Genomic DNA, 23,106 nt, shown 5'->3' with positions numbered 1-23,106 from the left:
ACGCTCCAATTCCAGATCATTTACGAGCAAACTAAAGAGCATCTGTTCTAATACAAATCCCTGGAGGATCCTACTGCTTGATTCTCTCCTTTGTGAGAACTATTTATTTCTACCATCTGTTTCCTATTAACCAGTTACAAAACCATGATAGAACCAATTCACATTACACAGTGGTAAATTGACTTAGCTTTTTGGTGAGCAACTTCATCAGAAGTTTTTTGGAAGGCCAAGTATAGAATGTCCCCAGGTCACCCTGACCCACATCCCTGTTAATACTTTCAATGACTCCCAAAAGTTAATGAAGTATGGCTGCCTTCTGCAAAAGACACGCTGATACTTCCTCAGTAGAGTTTGTTCCTCTGTGTTTGATATATCTTGAATAACTATTTCCACTAGTTCACCCAGAACAGACATTAAGCCAACAGACTTGTAATCTGTTGAACCTTCCCTGGACCCCCACCTCCCCTTAAATAATGTCACTTTCCAATCCAACAGTAGGTAGGCTAATTTTAGCGATGCTACATGTTATCAACAGTATCACATCTGAGTTCCTTAAGTAATCTTAGTAGTATGCCATCTGGACACAATAAATTGTTACCTTTTAATTTGCCAATCAGATGAAAAATTTCATCTCTTGTCAGCTTGACTCAGGGTCTCACTGCAAGATACATTTCTGCATGGGCATGCGCTGATTTTAACGTGCTCCCTGCAGACACATGTCAGCTGAAAGGAACAGAGAGAGAGCTCAAACAGGCTCAGAACAGCACCCCAAGGGGAGGGAGCGCTCCTGCCGTCCCCCAAGCCATTTTCCTGCTCAAAAAGAGCACATGGAAGGGGAGTGATTTTGCCAACTTTACTGCTCTACGTGGAGAATCTGGGCTGCACAGTCAGTGAATAACTCTCTTCGCCTGCGGTTTTCATGCGAGAAAATGGCATTGGGGTGAGGGCAGGAGCCCTTCCTCCCCCTGCATCACAGTTTTGAGCTCTCCTTGTTAAAAACAAAGCAGTCCCCCTCAGTAGACACGTCTCTGCAGGGAACACATTAAAACTTGTGCATGCCTGTGCAGAAACGTATCATGTAAGGAGACCCCCAGTTGCCTCCCCTCTTGATGGTTCCAAGACAAACTGTTTCATGGCACAATCATTTACTGGACTGTACCATGCGGTAGTAAAAAGATTCTGGTGCCAAGGGTTTTGATGTCACAGCAGCACAATCAATAGGGATAACTGCCTATATTGGGAGACTCAGGTTTATTTGTTTTTATTTATTTAGAAAACTGTTTGTTTAGGGACAAGAGAAGTTGCGAAGACAAAACAGACACAATGTAGACTGTGAAGTTCAAAGGAGAAGAGGTCCCAGGACACACTAAAGGGCAAGGAGTCCAGAATCAGGGTGAAAAACAAGAACCTTAAGAGGGACTGTAGGAGAAAAGGTAATGCCGGGAGGGGAAAGCTGTGGCGAATACATTCTGTAGGCAGGAAGGGGAGTTAAAGAACAAGAGTACTGAGCAAACGTAAGAGGGTGGCTGAGAATCAGGGTGGCTAAAAGAACTAAAACATACAAGGAGGAGGAAGAGGAATAATAGATTGCTGTGAAGGCATGAAGTTGGTTGAAGGCGTGACCCAAGAGAAAGAGAACTCCACATGAGCCCAGGGACTCAAGAAGTGGTGAGTGGACAGAAATCAGGAAGTGGCATGCAATGAAAGCACAAAGTCAAGGAACTAGTGGTTAGACTATTTGACTAGGAGGGAGGGGGGACCAGGGTTAAACACACTCTGCCATGACGATCCTGGTGCAGTTTCGAGCTAGTTACTCTCTCTCTCAGGAGCAGACAGAGCTGCTCCCACATGAAGATGGTGGCTAAGCCAACAAACAACATCCCTTCTTCAGAAAGATAGTTCACAAATGGATGGTAATGGCAGCCTCGGGATCTCCTCAGATGTGCATTACAGTGGCCTTGAATGACCGAGCTATTTAAGTTTCCTTCAGTGCCATCCGCATGAACATTTCAAATCCCACAAACCAAACTGCATACTTTGTGCTGACATTGTTGCCAAACAGCTACTCTCTTAGCGATGTTTTGCTTTTATTATTATTATTTTTCCTAACATTGGCACTTGTTCAAGTACAAATCGCTATGAAATTAGGATCCATTATTGTGGCCAAGACCTTGAAGTTCCAGAGAGAAAAAGATTTTCTTTTGAAAAAAAAATGCACATACAATTATAGCCCGAAGACCAGGAATTCTGATCAATGATGTAAATCCCTTTGGACTGTAACAACTTGATTGTATTGAGAGGATGGGGCAACCTTCATCTCACTGAATTAGAAAGAGCTACAAAGAAGAGGCACCCAACAAACCAGTCTCTATTTAACATGGCTTTCATTCACACATTATTTCAGCTGTGATTAAATCCTGCAGCTGTGGCCCAGAGTGTACGCTTTGCATCTGTTTAAGAGATTGCACACATGAAGCAGAACATCTGTTTCTTTCAGTACAGCAGCCTTTCCTTGCCCTTTCATGCTGGATCACACACTGCTTCCCCAGAAGAAAATCTACTGTATCTACCAGAGGGGGAAAGTGCCCATTTTTTTCACCCTTGAAGCACAGTCTGTTTGGATAAATAATTATTAACCACAAAAATGCATCGTAAACCTGCTGTTCCTTGATGACAAAATAGTGTGTAGAGGATTTTTAGATTTGTGATACATAACTGACTCATAATTTTTATGATTCCATGCTGAAACATGGAAACAGGAGGGGCAGCTCCCAGATATATATCAGCACTGGTAATGGCCACGTGGCAAGTGTAATTAGATTTACAACCAAACTGAGAGCCAGTTTGGTGTAGTGTACTTGGATGGGAGACCACCAAGGAAGTCTATGGTCACTACACAGAGGCAGGCAATGGCAAACCACCCCTGAATGTCTCTTGCTTTGAAAATCCTGCAGGGTTGCCATAAGTCAGCTGCAACTTGAAGGCGCTTTCCAACACAACTTATCAGATTTGTTAGTTACACAGGAATACATGAAGCCGCCTGTCACTGAGTCAGGCACTTGGTCCGTCAAGGGTGGTGCTGTCTACACTGATGGGCAGTAGCTTTCCAGAAGTCCTTCACATCCTAACAGGATCACATCATAATCCTTTCATCTGTAAATGCCAAGCACCGGATCTAGGACCTTCTGTGTTCACAGCAGATGATCTATCACTGAACCACAGGCTCTCTGCTCTACATGAACTGATTTTAAAAGATGCCCCAACTAATTAATTAGGGCAACTGATTTATTTATTAAAGTGGTCTAAATTACTTTTAATTCAAATGCTTACAAAATCTGTGAGGAGGAAACACTCCCCTGATGACTCACTCAAAGGGGAAATGCCTTTTCTACAACAGCCTGATATGTGTAGCTAGCATTTAAAAGAAATAAAAATGGTCTTTAGCACTACTGTTTATTCTTATGCAAATATATGCAGACAATCAATCAATGAACTGATTAAAAGTCATACGGCTAATCAGCTAAATTTTCTTTAATTGCCTGAAAGCCCTAAGGCGCATGCAATATTTTGCACGAAAAGGGCTGTCTTTTTTATTTCGGTATCAGGGGATGTTCACCCATGTGCACATTCCAATGAACATGTACAACTCTGGTGACTTCGAAGCAAGTTGGAAGCATCTTCTGTTTTCCTGTGCACAATGCATCTACTGGATAGGGGTGCAGAAGAAAGAACCAAAGGGGCAGGGGTAAGGCAGGGAAGAGGATCCAGCATACTGAGACTGATATTGGAACAAATTGTGAAGGGTGGTTCAATACACTAACCTCCTAAGTGCTGACATTAGAGCTGATTTGTTTTGAAAAAGCTATGAACATACAGTATCACCGCCAAATGACTCAAAATACTGTTATTTTTTTCCCTGCTTTACACCCCTGTGATGTGGCACAGACACAGACAAATCGGAGATACTATAAAAACACTGGAAAAAATACAAAAAGAAAGGAAAATAGACTTCTTTCATTCTCTGCAGTACAAACTTGGCAAAATATATTTCTCCACAGACTCAACAGCTGCCTGTCTGCAACCCCTGAACCCAAGAATTGATTTCCCTTTTTAATTTGGGGGGGAAATGACCCTAGAATGCTGGAAGTAAAACACAGATCAAGAAACAGGTTGAAGGACAACACTAGAAGATGTTAATGTTCGCAGTATCATAAATCTTGTATTCCCGTAATGGTTATGCCAATAAAGATTCTGTCTTGTGTGTGTATTCCCATAATGATGTATAAAGTGGCATTTATTTCAACACTGGTTGAAAGAAATAGTGCAGGCTCTCTTTCCAAGTGACTCAATTGTAGAATCACAGGCAACTTTGCAATTTTCTAGAATAACAAGATTCTTTTGTGTGAAATTCCTTAGTTATTCGGTACTGTTTCTGACCTGAGAGGCACCTTGCAGTGAGAAATGTGAGGACACCTACAGGCCTCTTTGATAGTATAAAGAATTTAAATCAAAGGATCCAAGAATTATTATTAATAACAATAATTATTACAACAAGGCACATGTGTGCACACAGAATTTCTGCAGAGCATGAGCTTCCATGTCCACAAAAGTGTCCGGAAAAGCTGTATTTGCACAATGGGGATGCACACACAGAGCTACTGCCTGCTTTGTAGTGCCATGTGATTTTCAGAGTTCCCATTTACACAAACTGGAATATCTGCAGATGGTTCCACTCAGAACCCATGTAAGAGGAAAGGCAATTAGTCAAAATGTCTCCTGGGAATTTCATCCTGTGACATTTCCCCCCATGCAAACCTCCACATGAAAACATACAGGTATCAATTGGGGAAAATGGTATGGGGAAGGCCTAGCCCCTACTCCTTCCCCATTGCCATTGCTGAATCTGGTCTGTTTCTCATCTAGCTTGACCTAAAGGCATGAACTGGACACATGCCGTCATTTAAAGAATGGCATGAGTGTTTCTAATTCCTCGTGAGTAGCTGTGTGGATATGTTTTGGCCAAAAGAAGAATGAATTCTGTGGCACCTTAAAGACCAACACACGTAATGCGGCATAAGCTGTCAAGAACTAGAGGAGCCCACTGCTTCACACAGGGCACAGTTAGCTTGTGGAATTCGCTGCCACAGGATGAGTTAATAGTAGCCAACTTGGAAGGCTTTAAAAGGGGAACAGACCAATTTATGGAGGATGGGGCAATTAGTGGCTACTAGTCATGATGGATGTTTACTTGCTCCAGTACTAGAGACAATACACCAACTGCTGCTGATCACCACTTTGGAGTCAGGAAGTAAATTTCCCCAGGCCAGTTTGGCTAGGGATCCTGATGGTGTTTTGCCATCTTCTGGGCATGGAGCAGGGGTCACTGGGAGTGTGCGTTGGGGAGGTAGTTGTGAATTTCCTGCATTATGCAGGACGTTGGAATAGATGACTCCAGAGTTCCCTTCCAACCCTATAATTCTATCAATTACCAGGTTCAATTCAAGGTACTGGTTATCACCTACAAAGCCCTTAATGGCTTCGGATCCACATATCTGTAGGACTGCCTTCTCTGCTATGCTCCACCATGACAGCTTTGCTCATCTGAGCAAAGCCTTCTGAAGGTGCAACCCCACAAATGGGTAAGATTGATAGCTGCCTCAACATGTGCATTCTCTGTTGTGGCCCCTTACCTTGTAGAATGGCCTGAGGAGGCCAGGAAGACTCCCCCATTTCTGTCATTTCTATGTACAATATAGTTGTTCAGGGCAGCATTTTTAAAAAGGTAACAGGGCTGATGTCTAAGAGAATGGTTCAGGAAAGTGCTTTTTTATAAAAAGAATAGGCTTATAGTCTATGCCATTGTGTATAGTATATATTATCTATATGTTGTATGTTTTTTCCTGCTGTTACCTGCCTCATTTTCTACTTCCGTAATTCCATTTTCTGCATGGCTTGTATATCACAACCGATTCTTTTTTGCACTGTCTCTAATTTTTGTCATCCTAGTCCTATTGCTTGGTGACCTAGATAACCCAGGCTAGACCAATCTCATCAGATTTCGGAAGCTAACCAGGGTCAGCCCTAGTTAGTACTTGGATGGGAGGCCACCAAGGAAGTCTGAGGCTGCTATGCAAAGGCAGACAATGGGAAGCTACCTCTGTTCTTCTCTTCCCTTGAAAACCCTATGGGGTTGACATAAGGTGGCTGTGACAACAAAAATAAGTTCTATTGCATTACTTATCAGATCTCTCACCCTATTTGTTTACATTGGTTAACATCATGTAATCCATACTGAGGCTCAGTGTAGAAAACATACTGTAAAGAAAGAAAGAAATGCTTTCCATAGAAGGAAAGATAAAAAAGGCTCATCTTAATTCCATATAAACAGATTTGCTGATACTTCCCTACTGAAGCTGCCCTTTGAAGTCTTTTTGTTGAAGCATGGTGACTTGGAGGTCAACGGCTGACTATCTTGGAAGACTGACACATTCTCCACTGTGACTCTGAGTCTGAACACCGCTATTTTTGATGTGTCTATCTACCCTTTTGCACAGTCTGATGAAGAGGGCTCCAGACTACAAAAGCTCATGTTCCTAGCCCTAGTAATACCACAGCTAAAATAACAAAGAGGTTTGTAGCACCCAGCCAGAGCCCACTGGGTCAGAAGCATGCACTTCTTTTTAAAAATGTAATACACAAACTTCCCAGTGCTGAAAGAGATACTTTCAGATTTGGAGTTTTCACAAAAAATCAGGACAGTTACTAATACATTACAAAGGATAGGGGGAAAGCTTATATTTCATAATGTGTCTTGCTACAGCAGCTGCATAAATGCATCTTTTCCAAAATATACATTACCCAAGGGTGAGGTTCCAGCTCAGCAACTGGGAACTTATTCCCTGCTGCTTTCTTTAATTAGTCATCCCTGAAGCTCAGTTCAGCACTGATGATGGCTCCAGTAGTCAGAAAATTTGCAATGAGCCCTGCCTTCTCCCTCCCATTGGCTGAGGGGAAGGCTAGCAAAAGAGCTGTAAGGCAAAACTAGGGAGCCTGAGTCAGCTGGGAGTCATTGGCTGACTGTATCCACTGACATGCAATGACCAATGTGATGTCATATTAACAGTTCCAGAGAGGGCAGCCAGCTCAGAGCTGGCAACTCTGGGAGAGCGGAGGGGGAGCGGGGTTGCAACAAACGGTGTCAGACCAATGTTGCAACATCACTTCCAGTTTGACTCTGGAAGTGACATCACTAGGTCAGCACAATGCCCTAAGATTCACCCAAAACGATGGTGAGAGAGTTTCAAGTGAAATCTTAGAATGTCATGCTGATGCAGGGACGACATTTCCAGGTTTGGAATGATATTGTGGCACAATGGCTATCCTCCCCTCGCCCCAATCATTTTGCTCCCGCTGCTCCACTGAGTAGCAAACAACCAAAGTGGTGGGGTCCAGGCAAACCAAAGCAGGAGACCTTGCAGGCCTAATATTTGACTAGAAGCTTGGGATTCAAATCCCCGCTTGGCTATGAAGCGTATCTGGTGCTGGGGCCACTCACTCTCTTAAGTACTTTCCCCGCTAATGCGGACACAAGCAGCACCATCCTAAACACACCTCTACCCTTCTAAATCCATGAATGGGCTGTATGCAGAAGAATATTGTGATCTTGAGGAGCTTAGTGGTGTGCCACAGTTCCTCCATCTTGTACCCAGTTTGCTGTGCAGGCCTGTGCTGACCATGGTTTTCATCTTTTATGTATATTATTCTGTTGTGCTCCACTCTGAACCTGCTTGTGGAGAGAGCAGACTGAAAATCTAATTAAATAAATAAATTCCTTTTCGGCTGTGTAAGGCATTTTTCTCTTAAAGATCTTATTTTTCAATCTGAGGTCCATTTATCTATTCATGAACAATGTTATTGCATTTCAGAGTGAGGTGCTGAGATCAGCACCTGGTACAAGAGTTTTAGGGAGGATAGTAACACTGAACTGCTGTAGCACAGTGGTTAAGTGGTTCAGCTGCAAATCAGCACTCTACTGGTTTGAATCCCACTACTGCCATGAGTTCAGTAGGTGGCCGTAGGCTAAGCCACTCCTCTCAGCCCCAGCTCCCTAGCTGTATTGTGGGGATAATAATAACATTAACTTGTTCACCACTCTGGGTGAGGCACTGATCTGTCTAGAAGAGCAGTATATGAGCGCAGTTATTTATCATCACCACCACTACCACCACCACCATCTTCTTGAACGCTTGCCTGATGTGCAGCTTATCAGTTAGTCTTGCATACATCATCTCTCTCTGAAGACAATTAGGAGAAAACAAGTACTAGGTGTACCCATGTAACAGTATTTATACTAGTCTTAGAAACTCCTTCCCCTGCTAAATTCCAGCTGAGACTGAACTGCAGAGCAGCACTGTGCAACCAGCCAGAATCAAGGGTCCGCCCACTGTCCTCCCCCAGGGTTCCCAAGCGTAAGCATAATCTCTGTTCTGTACTTATTCATTTATTTCCTGTAAATTACTGGAGGGATTTAATAAAACCTGTTTTCCTTCCACACTTGTATGTTTATTGCCTTCCAATCCAAATGAACAATTTGCCCCTTGGCAAAAGATGGGTTCAGAACCACGTGACTCTGCTGAGGACAGCACTGAAAGCAGCTTACAAAATGCAAAAATGTAATTTAAACAAAGAAACAGGATAATCATGCAATAATCCAAATCTGGTCTGGATCCGTGCCCCAGCTCACTTCAAGGCCACAGGTGGCAAGCCTCATGCCAAAAGCTGGTATTTCTAGGCATGCCTAAGCTAAATACCTCTAAGACGAGGAACAGAAACTCAGATCTCGTTCAGCTGCCTTCAGGATGTTCCCCACGTTCTTTCCCTGCTCTCTTTCTCTCATCCTAATCTCCCTTAGAACAGTGTTCTGAGGGTAGAATGAAGGAGAGAGCCATGTATGCCATTCTGAGTTCCCTGGAGGAGGGATAGGATTTTTAAAAAATGGACTGAAAGATAAATGTTACTTATTCCACAAAGAAGCAATCCTCTTCCATGTAACAGCTCCTCTAGTCACATCTCCAATTGAGCAATCCATCCAACTTCAAAACTCTAATCACTCTGCAGTCAGGAATCACAAACAAGAGTGGGTCCAATCTCAAAGAGTGCCATGGAAACCTATGGCTACACCAGACAGCGCATCTCCACACAGTCCCAAACACAAATTTCAAAAATTTTCCTAGGTTACACCGATATTTACAGCCTTTATGTGTAAGCTTGGAAAAAAGGCCACTCACTTTATCTGAGAATAAGTGGGGGCAGAGTCTGTGTTGACGTAAACTGATACTGCTGTTTATGTCTCATCAGGAGATGGCCAATTATCATAGCTGTCTTCTCTCTTCTAGTGTGGATGTGATCTTGTTTTGGAGAACACTATAAATCTATCTAAATACGGGATCATAAAATATTCAAAACATGCTAATGCAAATTGTAAGGCAATGATCTTCTGGGGCTCCAGCGTGTTAATGAGTTGCTTTGAGAAAAGAGCCATACGGCTTAGAACACAGAGGGAATTTGCCTGGCTCCTCGGCAGAAATCCCTGTTCAATGAGCCAAAACATTTGATTATCTTTACTTAGAACATCTACCCCTTTGTCCAATGGAAAATGCAAGTAAAGTTAAATTAGTGCCCCCCCCTCTACTTTTCCTTAAAAAAATACTAGTGTACTCTACTTACGCAATGGGGTCCCAAGCAACCTTGGCGGTGGAGGAGGAGGTGGTGGGGGCGGTAATGGAGGTGGTCTACACTGGCAGATCTGCTGGCAGCTGTCTGTAACTTTCTCTGCTACAGGCTTGAAGCATGACTTTTGAGGTTCACCCTGAGTGATCTGCAAAGGAAAATATATTTAAAATTATTTACTGAATGCACGTATTAGGTTTAAAAACATTAACAAACACCACCAGTATCTGATAGCAAAGATGATTCGTCCCTCTTTTCACAAACAATCTCTGCGGGCAGACCAAGACATGTCCCTCCCCAAATATCTGCACAGGTATTCCACTCACTTCCATTTCAAGCACAATCCGGTTATTCTTGCCTATAACCAGGGCTTTTTTTCTGGGAAAAGAGGTGGTGGAACTCAGTGGGTTGCCCTCGCAGAAAATGGTCACATGGCTGGTGGCCCCACCCCCTGATCTCCAGACAGAGGGGAGTTTAGATTGCCCTCCGCGCTGCTCGGTGGTGCTTGGTGGTGCGGAGGGCAATCTAAACTCCCCTCTGTCTGGAGATCAGGGGGCAGGGCCACCAGCCATGTGACCATTTTCACGAGGTTCCAGAACTCTGTTCCACCGCGTTCCAGCTGAAAAAAAGTCCTGCCTATAACGTTTTCTGCAGTGTTGCCCTCTGTTTCTTTCTCTCCTTATTTCCCACAAAGTCCCTGCCTTTACCCTTCCAATTTCTACCCCATCTCCTCCTCTCTTTAATTTCTCTAACCGTTCCTCTTACAGATTCGCATTCAGGGAATCTTCTCCCTGAATCTGTATGTGATGCCATCTCACTCAGCCTTCCAATTCTTTGTTAAAACCCAGCTTTTCAATTAAGACTTTAGTTCATCCCCATAACTCTTTTCCACAAGTAGAAGCACACTGAAATATACGAAACCATGTTTGCTCACATCCATCCCTTGCTATTCTGCTCATTCCCTCTCCTGTCTTCACTTAGTTAAATTCAGATTTCAAGACTTGTTTTATGAAGCTCTGCTTAATGTGCCATGTCTATTGACGGTGCTACATAAACAAAACGGGCTACAAAGTTTGCTCACTTAATTGGTTAGATCAACTTAAAATATTTTGATTGATTAAGTAAGTGGCCTTAATGACTCAAGAAGGATTTTAAAAATATTGTGGATTATGTTTTATATAAGTATCTACAAAAACCACAGATGGCAGGTACCTTCTTAGAAGAGGCATTCTTCTTTTCTCACCCAGGATGGAATGCCTCTTCAAAGACACATGTGTGACACATGTATACATAATCTAAAAACGAAACAAAAAAATACTTTTGTCTTTCCAAATTCTCTGTGCATTTGCAAATTTATACAGATTTAATAAATTAATCGTTGACCCACAATGCATATGATTGACTGAGGTTTCCTCAGTTCAGTGACAGACCTGCAGATAAAATGAATAGCTTTACCCCATATCTCTCTGTTGGAAACCCAATTATAAGAAACTTGCAAGCATTCAAAACATTTGGATTGATGAACTTTTCGTGGCCCAACTCTATTAAGCTAATTACAGTATTATTACACCTTACACCCTTACTTTAAATACCCCTCCCACCTTCTTGCTGGATAAAACCCTACGTACTTCCACTTCTCTATGTATCTGAAGAAGGGAGCTTTCTAGTTCGTCTTTAAGGTGCTAAGGAACCCAAATCTTGCTCTTCTAATGCAAACCAACACAGCTACCCACCTGAAATAATTCAGTATAGTTCCTTCAATGTCTGACAAAGGCAGATCTTTAGATGGTTTTGTTCTTTCACCTACATGCAAATTACTTCTTTTCACCTCCACAAACAACTGTCCTTCTATTAATATTCAAAACCCTTGGCACCTTTAGCAGTGGAGAAATAGGGGGTTTGCTGAGGAAGAGGCACGTTTCTCTTTCAAACTAGATCTCATAGGTATTTTGACTGGACAAAAATTCAAAGTGTTGGAGCTGTCCTTTCACTATGGACATTACTTAGCTAGCTTAACAGGTTGCATATGTGGCCTTCCTTTATTTTATAATAATGATTGTCCATGCAGGAGATCAATGGAGTAATGTTTTTGCTCCCTTGAATTCCTTAGGTAACTTTTATCCATTTCGAATTCCTAAGGGTCACTTTACCTGCTTTGACTCCCCCCTCAGGCATGCTGGTCCTCCAGTCAAGGCAGGGAATCCCTTGCCCCCAGGTACCATTCCCTACTACCGTTTCAAGTTGTGATAGGGGAAATCTTTTTAAAAGGTGACATTGGCTGTGTTGCTATGTCACTTCTGGGGAAAAACTCTCAGAGGTGACAGGAAGTTAGGGTTGCCAGGTCCCTTGACCCCCCAAGTGGGGGCTTGGAGGCCCGGCACCCTGCTGCACACATGCGGAGCACACACTCGCAGCCTGCACAATGACATCACTTCTGGGAAGTGACATCATCATGCAGATCATGTGCTGCCCTGTAAGTGCTCCTGTGCTCCCCAGGGAGCCAAATTGGGCTGCTGCGGAGCACGGGAGCATGCTGCACTGCCCAGGAGCATGCCTTGGGAGGCGGGTCCCCCCCCTGCTGGCCAGGTAAGTGGGTACAGAGGTAGATGGTGGGAGTGGGGTATCCCCCACCCTGGCGGGGGACTGGCATCTCTACAGTGGGTAGCTGTAGGAATCACTGAAAACTCTATGGTAAAACTTGTAAGTTTTACCTGTTTATCAACTCAGGATCCTGCCCAGAAGGACCAGGCCTCCAAATAGGGTGAAGTCCAAAACCAACAAACATTCAAAAAGTATAATCTTTATATAGAACCATACAGAACATAAAATAACTATTCAAAATCGAAGGAAAATGAAAACAAAATCTGTTTAAATAACACATGCCATGGTTGAATCTCGGGTTACCAGTCCCCCATTGGGGGCAGAGGATCCCCCACTCCCAGCATCCAGCCCCTGCCACCTCTTACATAGCCAGTGGAGAAAAAGGCATGAGGAATGGGCCCAGGAGCCCCACAGAACACTCCCACACTCTCCAGAGTACTTCCTTGACACAATGGATGCGTATGCCTCCCCCCCCACCTGTCCACCCCCCAGTTTGAGATCCTGGGGACCTGGCAACTCTAGTTGAATCCAAGCATGCTCAATACACTGGCTACCAAGCAGAAAGAAAATATCTAAGTGATCCGCTAAACCCTATTTGAACATAGGATTGCCAGGTGTCCAGTTTTCACCTAGACATTCTGGTAGTTTGTTGGACTGGCCAGGGGAAATGGACTCAAAATACTGGACACCTGGAGGTGAGGGAGAAGCAGGGAAGGGAAGGGAAAGGCAAGGAAGGGGAGAGAGTGGTGCAGCACACAGGAAGCCTGGTGATTCAGGTGAGATGTGAACAAGTCCATTATTGGGCAGCCACAGTGGTCTGTCACTACTTGAAATACTTCCCTCTTGAGGGACCATTCTCCTGGCTGTATTGTCCACCTGCTGAGCCAATTGGCTTGGACATTGTCTGAGTCCCTGATGTGCTTTGCTTGTATGGATGACAGATGTGGCTCTGCCCATGTGAGTATGCTGGTTGCTTCCTTGAATAGTCTGGATGAATGAGTTCCTCCTTGTTTGCTGATACAGGCTTTTGCCGACGTGTTGTCTGTGCAAATCAAGACATCCTTTCCAGCTACCTGGTTGAAGAAGTGTGTCAGGGCATGCCTGATTGCCCTCACCTCAAGGAGGTTGATGGGGAGGTGGGATTCCTCCGCAGCCCATCGTACCTGAACTGGGCAACCATCCAAGGATGCTCCCCATCCGGTTAGGCTGGCATCTGTGAAGAGTTGGATCACAACAGGTTTTAGGAAGCTCTTGCCCTGGTGAAGGTTGTTGTCCTTGGTCCACCATAGGTGGCTCTCCTTGATTTTCTAGATAACTCTCAACATGGCATTCACCTTGATCATGATGAGGAATCGGTAAGGGCAGAGGAAGGACAATATGACCACGATGTGAAGGCGTCTCCAATAGATGGCCTCGCAGTTTGCCACCAGCACCATTAGTTTGGAGAGAGACAGAAGAGGAATGGATCTGTCTTGTATGACTGCACCAACCAGGGATTTGGTCTTTTGTATCTTCTCCTGAGGAAGGAACAGGCGGCCTCTCTTGGTGTCCAGGATCATTCCCAGATGATGTATACACTGAGAGGGTTGGGTGGAGCACTTTTCCAAATATATCTGGAAGCCATGATGTTGTAAGAAGCCTATTGTCATCCAGGTGATCCACTGACCAGGAATTGGTGGGTACAAGGATGTCGTCCAGATAAGGATGTACATGAATTCCCCTCTCTCTGAGTTGAAAAATTGGGTTGATGAGGACCTTGGTGAAGACTCCTGGAGCCGTGGCTAGACCAAAGGGCAAGGTTCTGAACTTGTAATGCCTGTTGTTCACCTGGAACCTCAGGAAACTTCAGTGAGGAACTCCCTGGTTATTGAGCGTAGCATTTCCATACAGAAGCGTTTAAAAACTTTTTTTAAATAACTTTATTAAATTCAAAAAATAACAGTTTGTATAGAATATGTTATGTGTATATAATTTTTAAACATAATAATATACTTTATATATATATTCTATCTTATATACAATTAAACACAAAAGCTTGTTAGGAATCACTTATTCAATTTTTAGAGATATTATAAATATACAACTTAGCTTGTTTTAACTTATTCCATAAAATGTCATTACCCAAATGCTTTTTATAACATCATAAGGTAAGTTGCTATATTTTTAGGTGGCTGTAAATTGTTTTTAGACACAAAATCAAAAAAGGGATCCCATTTTATTGTAAAGTCAGTTTCGCTTGGAAAGTGTTGTGCTCGGAAGATATTATCATAATTTTTTTCCTGTATATAATGATCCCATATTCTGGCCATCCAACTATCAATTGTTGGTGTTTTCCTAGATTTCCAATTTATACAGAAGCATTTTAGCTTTATGAACCTGTTTACAAACTTCAGGTCTAGAATCGCCCTCCAGTCCTGGTTTCTCTTCAGAACTGTAAAGAAGAGGGAGTAAACCCCTTGGCCTCTTAGTACCAGTTTTATTGCTTGAATGTCTAGCAGATGGTTGAGCACCCTCTGCATGATAAGTCTTCTTTACGGGGCGGGGGGGGGGGTTCAAAGGGGTGAGGTCACGAATCGAGTGGGTAAGAGTTGAACTCTTATTGAGTAGCCTTTGGAGACCACTTAGAGGGTCCAGGCATCCGCCCTTGACTCGCCCCATACTTGGTGGAAATGGAGTAGTCTCCCCCACCAGGCCCCGAAGCGAGTCAGGATTTGGGGGTCTTGTTGTCAATGTCATGCCTGTGTCCTCGGGCTTGGTGATGCCTGTTGGTCTTGGCTCTAAAGGGGCCCCTTTTGAAGCTCTGTCTGGGGAAATTCCAGGATGAATGCTTTGAGTCTTGTCATGGTCTGGCCACGGAGTGTTATGAACGAAAGGACTGCAGGCCAAAGGAATGCCTATCCAATCTCCTGAGGGTTCTAAGCAGCACCTTTTTAAAATCCCTTGTTTCCACCAGGATCCTTTTGAGTGTGTCCCCAAAGAGCTTGTCGCCCTGGAAGGGGAACGCCATGAGAATGAACTTGGAGTGGAGGTCGGCCGGCCAGGCTCAAAGCCAAAATAATCTTCGGGCCACCATTGCTGAAGCCATGGCTCGGTATGAAAAGGATATGGCATCCAATGTGGTGTCCACTGCAAAGGTGCTGGCTTTAAGGATTCTGTTGGCCCCTTCTGAGAGACGTTGGTTTTTCCTGGAAGCAGTTGCAATAATTTATGCACCCACACCATCTACTGTAGCCGAGCAATGGGGGGGGGGGAGTGGAAGGAGGTTTTGATATATACATGTAACTAACACATGATTCTCAACAAAATGTCAGTTTATGGAATTCAAGTTACTCTGATTTCATCTCCCACCCCTTGCTGCAAGGAATCCAAGGTCTCTTGGTTCAAAGGTTCTTTATTGAAAGACTATATTCAAAGTACAGGTGTCCATAATTCCTTGCACCCTTTGGGCTTTGCTGATGCTTTGCCTGATTTGGGATCCTCCTCCTTCTTCCCTTTTGGTACTTCTTTCAGGTCAAGTGCTGCCAGGAACTTTGAGAGGAGATATTGATAATCCTCCATTTTAAACAGGCTGTTGGCTGCTGCAGAATGGTGACCTTCCCCCCTCCTTTTCTGAGAGGAACTCGCCCTCCTCCCTGTCATCACTGTCAGAGGACATCTCTCCGGCCCAAGGGAGCCCCTTGTCCTTATCTTTGACTTGGGTGGACTTTTGGGCTGCCTTGGTAGGCCATTTGGCTACCACCCCTCTGGGTTTGTCTTTAGGCCTGGTGGAGTGGGGGGGGGGAGGACAATTTGCTGCTGGCCCTGGAAAGAGGTTGACACAGCTTGGAGAACTCATCTCTCATGGTCTGCTTTAATAAGGAGAGAAGGTCAGCTGAAAATGCAGGGCCAAAATCGCCAGGTATGTTATCCATCCTGGTAGAGCCGCTCTCATTCAAAGGCAGGTGCCGATCTGAGCAGGAAGGGCCTGCAGAAGTGTCTCCCGGTGGGAGGTTGGCCAGCACATCGTCTGAGGCTGTGCAGGACTTGGTGCCCTTGCTGCCACTTTTCCCCACCTTTTCTGCAGCCTGCTTACTAGTGCTGCATTCAGCCTCCAGGCAGAGTTGCACAGAAGATACAGCCTCTGCCCACTGTTGCCGGGCCTGCTTGGCAGAGATACACAGCTCTAAGGCCAGAAAGTTGCCGGGAGCTTGCTCTAGCTGTGAAGGCAGGACAGCACCAGGAGGCTTGGAATCTGCCGCTGCGGCTGCGGCGGGGAAGCCTACTTCGTCGTCTTCCTCTTCCATGAAGCATTGGAGTCTGCCAGCTCCATAGCAGGGCTGCATGCACTCCCATAGAATAGCTCACCAAAGGCAGGTATAGAGGGGAGAGGAAGAGGAAGGATAAGAGTAAAGACTAAAGAAAAGGCAGTACAGAGAATAAAAATCAGATAGGCTACAGTGAAAGTGAAAGTGGAATAAAGACCTAAGAAGCAGTAGAGAGATCTGTCGCTGCTACAGCTCTCCCTGGAGGCAGGAAAAAACTGGGAGAAGGGGTGGTCCACGCACCAACAGGAAAGAGGAAGAAAATTTAACTTCCTGCCTCCCTGATTGGACAGTGGGAAACACCCAAGATGTCCTCCATCTCAGAGGGAGAAAGACTATTTTCAGTTTCAGGCTATGGAGAGCTGCTGCTTGTCAGAGTTGGTAATGCTGAAGCAGGCGGTCCAATAGTCCTTGTATAAGGCAGCTTCAGGTATATATACTTTTTTTCTTGCCACAAGATGATTTTCAGTCATTCCATGGCAAACTGCACACGTTTTCTTTTGAAAGGTCCAGCACAAGCTTGACATACTCAGCCAGACTACCATGACTTTTACTGGTGTACTCAAAGGAGTAACAAAGTTTTTCTTCTCTTAACAAGGATTTCAATCTGGTTTCAAATCCCTTAGCAATTTATATTTAATGTTGGCGCAGTGCATCTGGAACACTTAACCATGTTTAAGGGGAAAATCCATACCTGAGAGGCAATGGGCAAGAAAAGAGCACGCACAATCCCACGCTATGCTTCTGCAGTTAACAAATCAAGAAAATTGCACTGCACCAGGAATAACTCAAAAGAAATCCTCAGGGGTATTTGCTCTCTCTAAAAAGGAGGAATGAAAAAAATACATTTTGTGTGTGAGTGAGAGTAGGGGGAGGGAGAGAGGGGGGAGGGATGGAGAGAAAAAGGGTTTCTACACGGGCAACAGCAGCAGGCATGTAAATATCTGCTGTGTTTCCAGTTTCCAGGAATATGGCAATGGATATGATTTAAGAGCTGTTAAGCATTCTTAACCCCATTGAAATCAATAGAGCTTAACTATATACAGGAACGTGTGAGTCTCCTTGATTTTAGTAGGCTTCAGGCACACTTAATTATTCTGGATTACGCCCAGTAACTAAAATCATGTATGCATGTGCTGAAATTTATCCCAAGGCAAGCCATTATTATATTATTAAATTTAAGTATGAAATTAATTGCTGTTCCCAACAGGGTTATTTTTTTTTCTTTCACTCAGACCTATGGAATAGTATTAGTGGTGACCTCTCAGGTCATCTTAGTTGAACATTCATGTGATTATTACATAATGTTAATCCTTTGAAAAGGAAATAGTGTGGTTTCTTTGACCTTCGCATTAACAGCATCAAAATTACATCCATAATATGTACACCCATCTCATCAAATTAAAAAAAGGAACCTAACTAATCCATTCCTCATATATAAGTATAATGTACATCATCATATGCCTAGATGCAGAAATGTAAAGCATTCTTTCTTTGATGCCTTGGAGACAGCACTTTGTACCTTGAAGGCCTAGGCGTAACGGTTGAGGGGAGGGGTAGGAGAATGGAAAAAGCTATGCTTAGATGAATTGAAAAGAACTTCTACTACTACTACTACTACTACTACTACTACTACTACTACTACTACTACTACTACTACTACACACATTTAAATAGCTAGACAACACTTATGACCAAAAACAGGAGTAAAAAACAGATTTATCCACATAAAGTATGCCAACAACCTTCTTAAGCAGTAGCTTTAAAAAGCCCAGTTATTATAGAATGCATCAAAAAGCTTGCAGGAACTTCTGAAACCTCTCTGAACAGCAACAGCCAAGGCAGATGTAAATGCCATATTATCAACTCATTAGATTTATAAGCTGCGTTGCCTTATTTATTCAAAGAGCCTTACAACAGTCCCCCTCCCGCAATGTACAATGTAAGAAATTAAAACATTTTAGGGAAGGCAAATTTTCAAAATTTGATCATTTACAAACATGAAGTCCTAATAATGGCTGTTGTGGGTTTTCCGGGCTGTATTGCCGTGGTCTTGGCATTGTAGTTCCTGACGTTTCGCCAGCAGCTGTGGCTGGCATCTTCAGAGGTGTAGCACCAAAAGACAGAGATCTCTCAGGTGCTACACCTCTGAAGATGCCAGCCACAGCTGCTGGCGAAACGTCAGGAACTACAATGCCAAGACCACGGCAATACAGCCCGGAAAACCCACAACAGCCATCGTTCTCCGGCCGTGAAAGCCTTCGACAATAAGTCCTAATAATGTTTTTAAATGATGGCAGCAAGCCTGTGTGGCACAGCAGTTAGATGATCAGGCTGTGGCTGGGGAGCCTGGTCTGCTACAAAGCTTACTGGGGTGATCCTTGAGCACTGAGTCTGTGACTTGTTTTCTGTCTAACCCGTAGCACAAGATGGTCTTAAGAATAAAACGGACAAAGGAGGATCATGTGTGCTTCTTTGAGCTTCTTGAAGAAAATGCAAAAGAAAAATAACCAGAAACGCTCATAACAGCTATCAAATGCAGTAATATTTTTCTATAGTAAATCAAAACTTAAAAGATCAGGAGAGTATTGCAGGCTGTGTATGCCCTTCTTTCCTCATTCCTTCTTCAATAAGAACCACCTCTCCAATGGCCTTTTAAAATGTGCCACCAGACACAAAATGCACAGTTCGGTGGGGGAAGGGGGAGAGAATGTGCAGTTCCAATAGGACAATTGCGCAGTTCAAAAATTCAAGCCATCAAAAGTAGATGTATTGTCGAAGGCCACCCCTCCTGAGTAGATACAAATAACCTACATCTTTTCCACACTGTGACACTGAGAGATCTCTGTCTTTTGGTGCTACACCTCTGAAGATGCCAGCCACAGCTGCTGGCGAAACTTCAGGAACTACAATGCCAAGACCACGGCAATACAGCCCGGAAAACCCACAACAACCATCAAAAGTAGCATTCGCTAATATTTTTAAAAGGAACAAATGCCAACATGAAAGGTAAAGTAGGATTGGCAACTCCAGCTTAAGAAATTCCTGGCTATTTTGCCTCCAGAGAGTTGAGTTTGGAGAGGGGGAGAAAGCGCAGTGAGGAAGTGACGCCATAGAGCCCAAAGCTACCATTTCCTGCAAGGGAACTAATCTCTGTAGGCTGGAGAAAAATCCAGGGCCCCCATTGATATTGGTAAAAATTAAGTAGCCAAGGCTAACCCCCAGACTGCGATTAAGCATACCCATTTCTCCTCCCCTGGACAAAGACAGTCTCTGCTTATTCAACAGCAACTCTTCACAAAAAGTTCACCAACATTGCAGAGGTGAAGGAAATGAATATCCCATTCCATAAAAGACAAGCAAAGTTACTGATGACATGATAAGGATGGCGATGCTAGAAAACAGTCCATATGACTTTCTTAACCACAGGACTGGCAATTTACTTGCTATGACAGGCAATCCCTGCTGCTTCCGCCCAGCTCCTGCCACTGGTTGAATGAGCAGCAGGAAGGGGAGATGCCATTGGTGCATCAACATCACATTCAGCTAAAATGGGGAAGTGATGTCATCAACATGACAGCTCTCAATAGAGACTGGCAAAATTCTAGGACATGTCACCTCTGGCTGTTAGCTGAAAGTGATGTTGATGTGTTGATGATGGCTTTCCCCCACCTGTTCTGCCACCCCCCAAGACTTCCAGGGGTCCCCGAAATCAATGCGGGGGGGGGAATTGCCCGTTTGTCCCTATGGAGGCCGGCAGACGTGCGCGGCGCCTCGAGTGCCGCCGGGCAATGAGAAACGGCAAATAAAAGAAACAGGCGGAAGCCCGTAAACAAGCGAATCCCTTCTGTTCTACAAGCGTTTGTGAAGGAGAGGTTGATCTGAAGAAGACTCGTTCTTCCCCTTCGTTGAGTTCCAGAATTTTGTTGGCGCCCCCCCCCCCCCAAAATGGCAGCAAAGAAGCAAAGTCCCGCTCTCGGTAAGTCAATCTCGGCTACCTTGAAGGGGGAGTCGCTCGAAGAGTTGGTGCGCAGGGCAGTGGTGGAAGCCATAAAACCCTTTGTTGACAAGCTGAACGAAACTGATCAAAGGGTGGGCTTAATTGAAAGCGAAGTGAAAACCATTAAGGCAGCAGCGGGGGGGGGGGGCAGAGAAGTCTGCTCTGGAAAGTGCGTCACTTGTGAAGGCTACAAAAAAGGAGCTGAAGCTGGTTGAGAACCAGCTGATCGGGCTACAGATGGAACGAACGCAGACAATTTTGCGTCTCCAAAACGTGAAAGAGGAGGAAAAAGAGGATCTGTGGGAGGTGGTCTCGGAACTATTGGCGATACCCGCGAGGACGACTAAAGAAGAGGTTAAAAGCGCCATTTTGGAGGTCCGTCGGGCTTCTTCAAAATATGCAACAAAGCAACAGTTGCCTCGTGAGATCATTATTGACTTTTCATCTAAAAAGATTCGGGACACCATCCTATATAATTCATACAATGCGGATTTGGACTTTATGGGTTTGAAAGTCAAGATTTTGAAGGACGTTCCATTTCTAGTCCGGAAACGGCGTTTTAAATATAAAAAGTTTGCAGCTCTTCTGAGGGACCATGGAATAAAGTACAAATGGTTATTCCCGGAAGGAATATGGTTCAGATATAAAGATCAGGCCTATAAGATATTATCAGAAGATCAACTAAAGGATTTTGAGAATAAAAATCCAGAACTCTGCTGCACCGAGAACGAAGAAAAGGAGGAGCCGGAGGGGGGGGAGGAGGAGGAGAGCACCGCAACAGCGGTTGCACAGAGAGAACTGCGTCCGGGACCTAGAAGGGGGAGGAAAGTTTAATCAGAATTTGAAATGTTTACTCTCTGTATGATTAACCACTCCATCATTATCCTATGGAGCTATTTTTGTATTATGACAGTATGAAGGGAAACATTGAAGTGTAGTGTTTAGTGTTTGTAGTTCATTCCCCCCCCTTTTTCTTTTTTTCTTTTTCCACCCCCCTTTGTCCCTTCCCTCTCCCCTTTCCTTGTGATAGTCTTGTGTAGTGTTGTGTAGTGTTTTGTAGTTATGAAAAAAAAATAAAAAAAAACATGTACACATACAGAAGAACAATGCACAAGTTTGCTGTAGCAGTGTGCACTGTGCAGACAAATTACCATCCCATACCACTGAGCAGCCCCAAATTTTCCACCAAAAAGCCCTCCTTTCCCTAGATGACTTCAGGGTTACATGTTAACCACTAAAATAGGACCACGTATCTTGTAACTCACCAAGCTATATGAAGCTAGCCCTCCAGCCTTGTACTGTGGCCTGCCAGGTGCTCCACAGTCTCCCGTTCACGAACAGGATGATTACCAAGTCCATATATGATTGGTGGACTATGTTCAGGTTGGTCAATCACAAGTGATGCATGCCTGCACTAAACAGATGCCAGCTTAACCAGGGGTTGCAAACTTCCTTTGAATCTCAGTTTCACGTCTTGACTGAGCACCTTGGCTAGTGTTAAACATGGCGTGCATCACTACAAATGTAACCTTGAACCATCACAAATGGGGAATTCATAATGAAGAGGGGAGATAGGAAGGGGAGGGAGTATGTGAGCCTATGGTCAGCTCCCACACTCTTAACCATTGTTTTAAGATCAGCAGTGTTATATCTACACCAGTCTTTACTCATCTAATTGGATGTTTTTGCAAATTCTAACAATAAATCTGCTTGCCCATAAAAGCATATTTCAATTTATTTTTTGCAGTAGCTCATTTGCTTCAGAAGGCTAAAGAGAAGCCAGAAATAACTCATCCAAATCATTCTAATCATTGTTAGTCAATATTATTGTTCTAAAAGAAATTTCCACAATATTTCAATGGTTAAAAGTACAGCTTGCTGCAGTACTTGAGCACCAATGATCCATATTGTTATGGATCCCACTTTGATATGAGTCAGGCTGGCAGTGATAACAATACAGCCATTAGGAAGGATAGAGGATAACACACCTCCAAGGCCCCTTGGCTACTAAATAGTAAAGTACTATCTGGTAAATGTAAGAATGTACTTGCTTGATGTGAGTTGCCATGCAATAATGACCATTTTACTCAAAATGCAGCCTGATCCTATGCATGTGTGACGGACTCAGCTTCAGATGCTGAGATTTCCAGTCAGTGAGCTATGATTGACATGTTTCCTTCCCCCCACCCCATGGGGCTAGCCTGAAATGGCAGTTGGGGATGGAATGTTGGGGAAGCTTGCAGTTCGGAGTTGGAGAGTAAACAAGAGAGTGAAGGGAAGTTGGAGCCTGGCTTTGGACCAGAGAGGGTCAGCCAGAGAATCCTCTGCGAGAGGAAATAATGTTTGTGAAGCACTGTTAGTCCTCGGACTAAAGTGGGAAAAACCAGCACTAACTCCTGCTTAGACTTGAGAGATCTGGGAATTATAGAGGGCCAAGGAAGTGGGTAGAGAGGAGTCTCCCCTTCAGTGCCAGGA

The 23,106-nt window shown here is 44.0% G+C and overlaps 1 protein-coding gene across 3 annotated transcripts in view; it reads right to left on the bottom strand.

Moving 5' to 3' along the window:
- The window catches only part of PRIMA1 (proline rich membrane anchor 1), a 79,710-nt gene that overhangs the window by 45,105 nt on the left and 11,499 nt on the right, over positions 1-23,106 (bottom strand). For all 3 annotated transcript variants that reach the window (XR_008596552.1, XR_008596551.1, XM_054971994.1), the window contains exon 3: positions 9,727-9,877. Coding sequence is in view for 1 of the 3 variants with exons in the window: in XM_054971994.1 (XP_054827969.1) it covers positions 9,727-9,877 (151 nt within the window). In the remaining 2 variants the exon portion in view is untranslated. The remainder of the gene's footprint in view (positions 1-9,726; positions 9,878-23,106) is intronic.

This window comes from Eublepharis macularius, chromosome 2 (genome assembly GCF_028583425.1).
Source record: "Eublepharis macularius isolate TG4126 chromosome 2, MPM_Emac_v1.0, whole genome shotgun sequence".
Classification (NCBI taxonomy): Eukaryota; Metazoa; Chordata; class Lepidosauria; order Squamata; family Eublepharidae; genus Eublepharis; species Eublepharis macularius.
The sequence above is the reverse complement of the archived record's forward strand: the minus strand, read 5'-3'. Positions and strand labels throughout refer to the sequence as shown.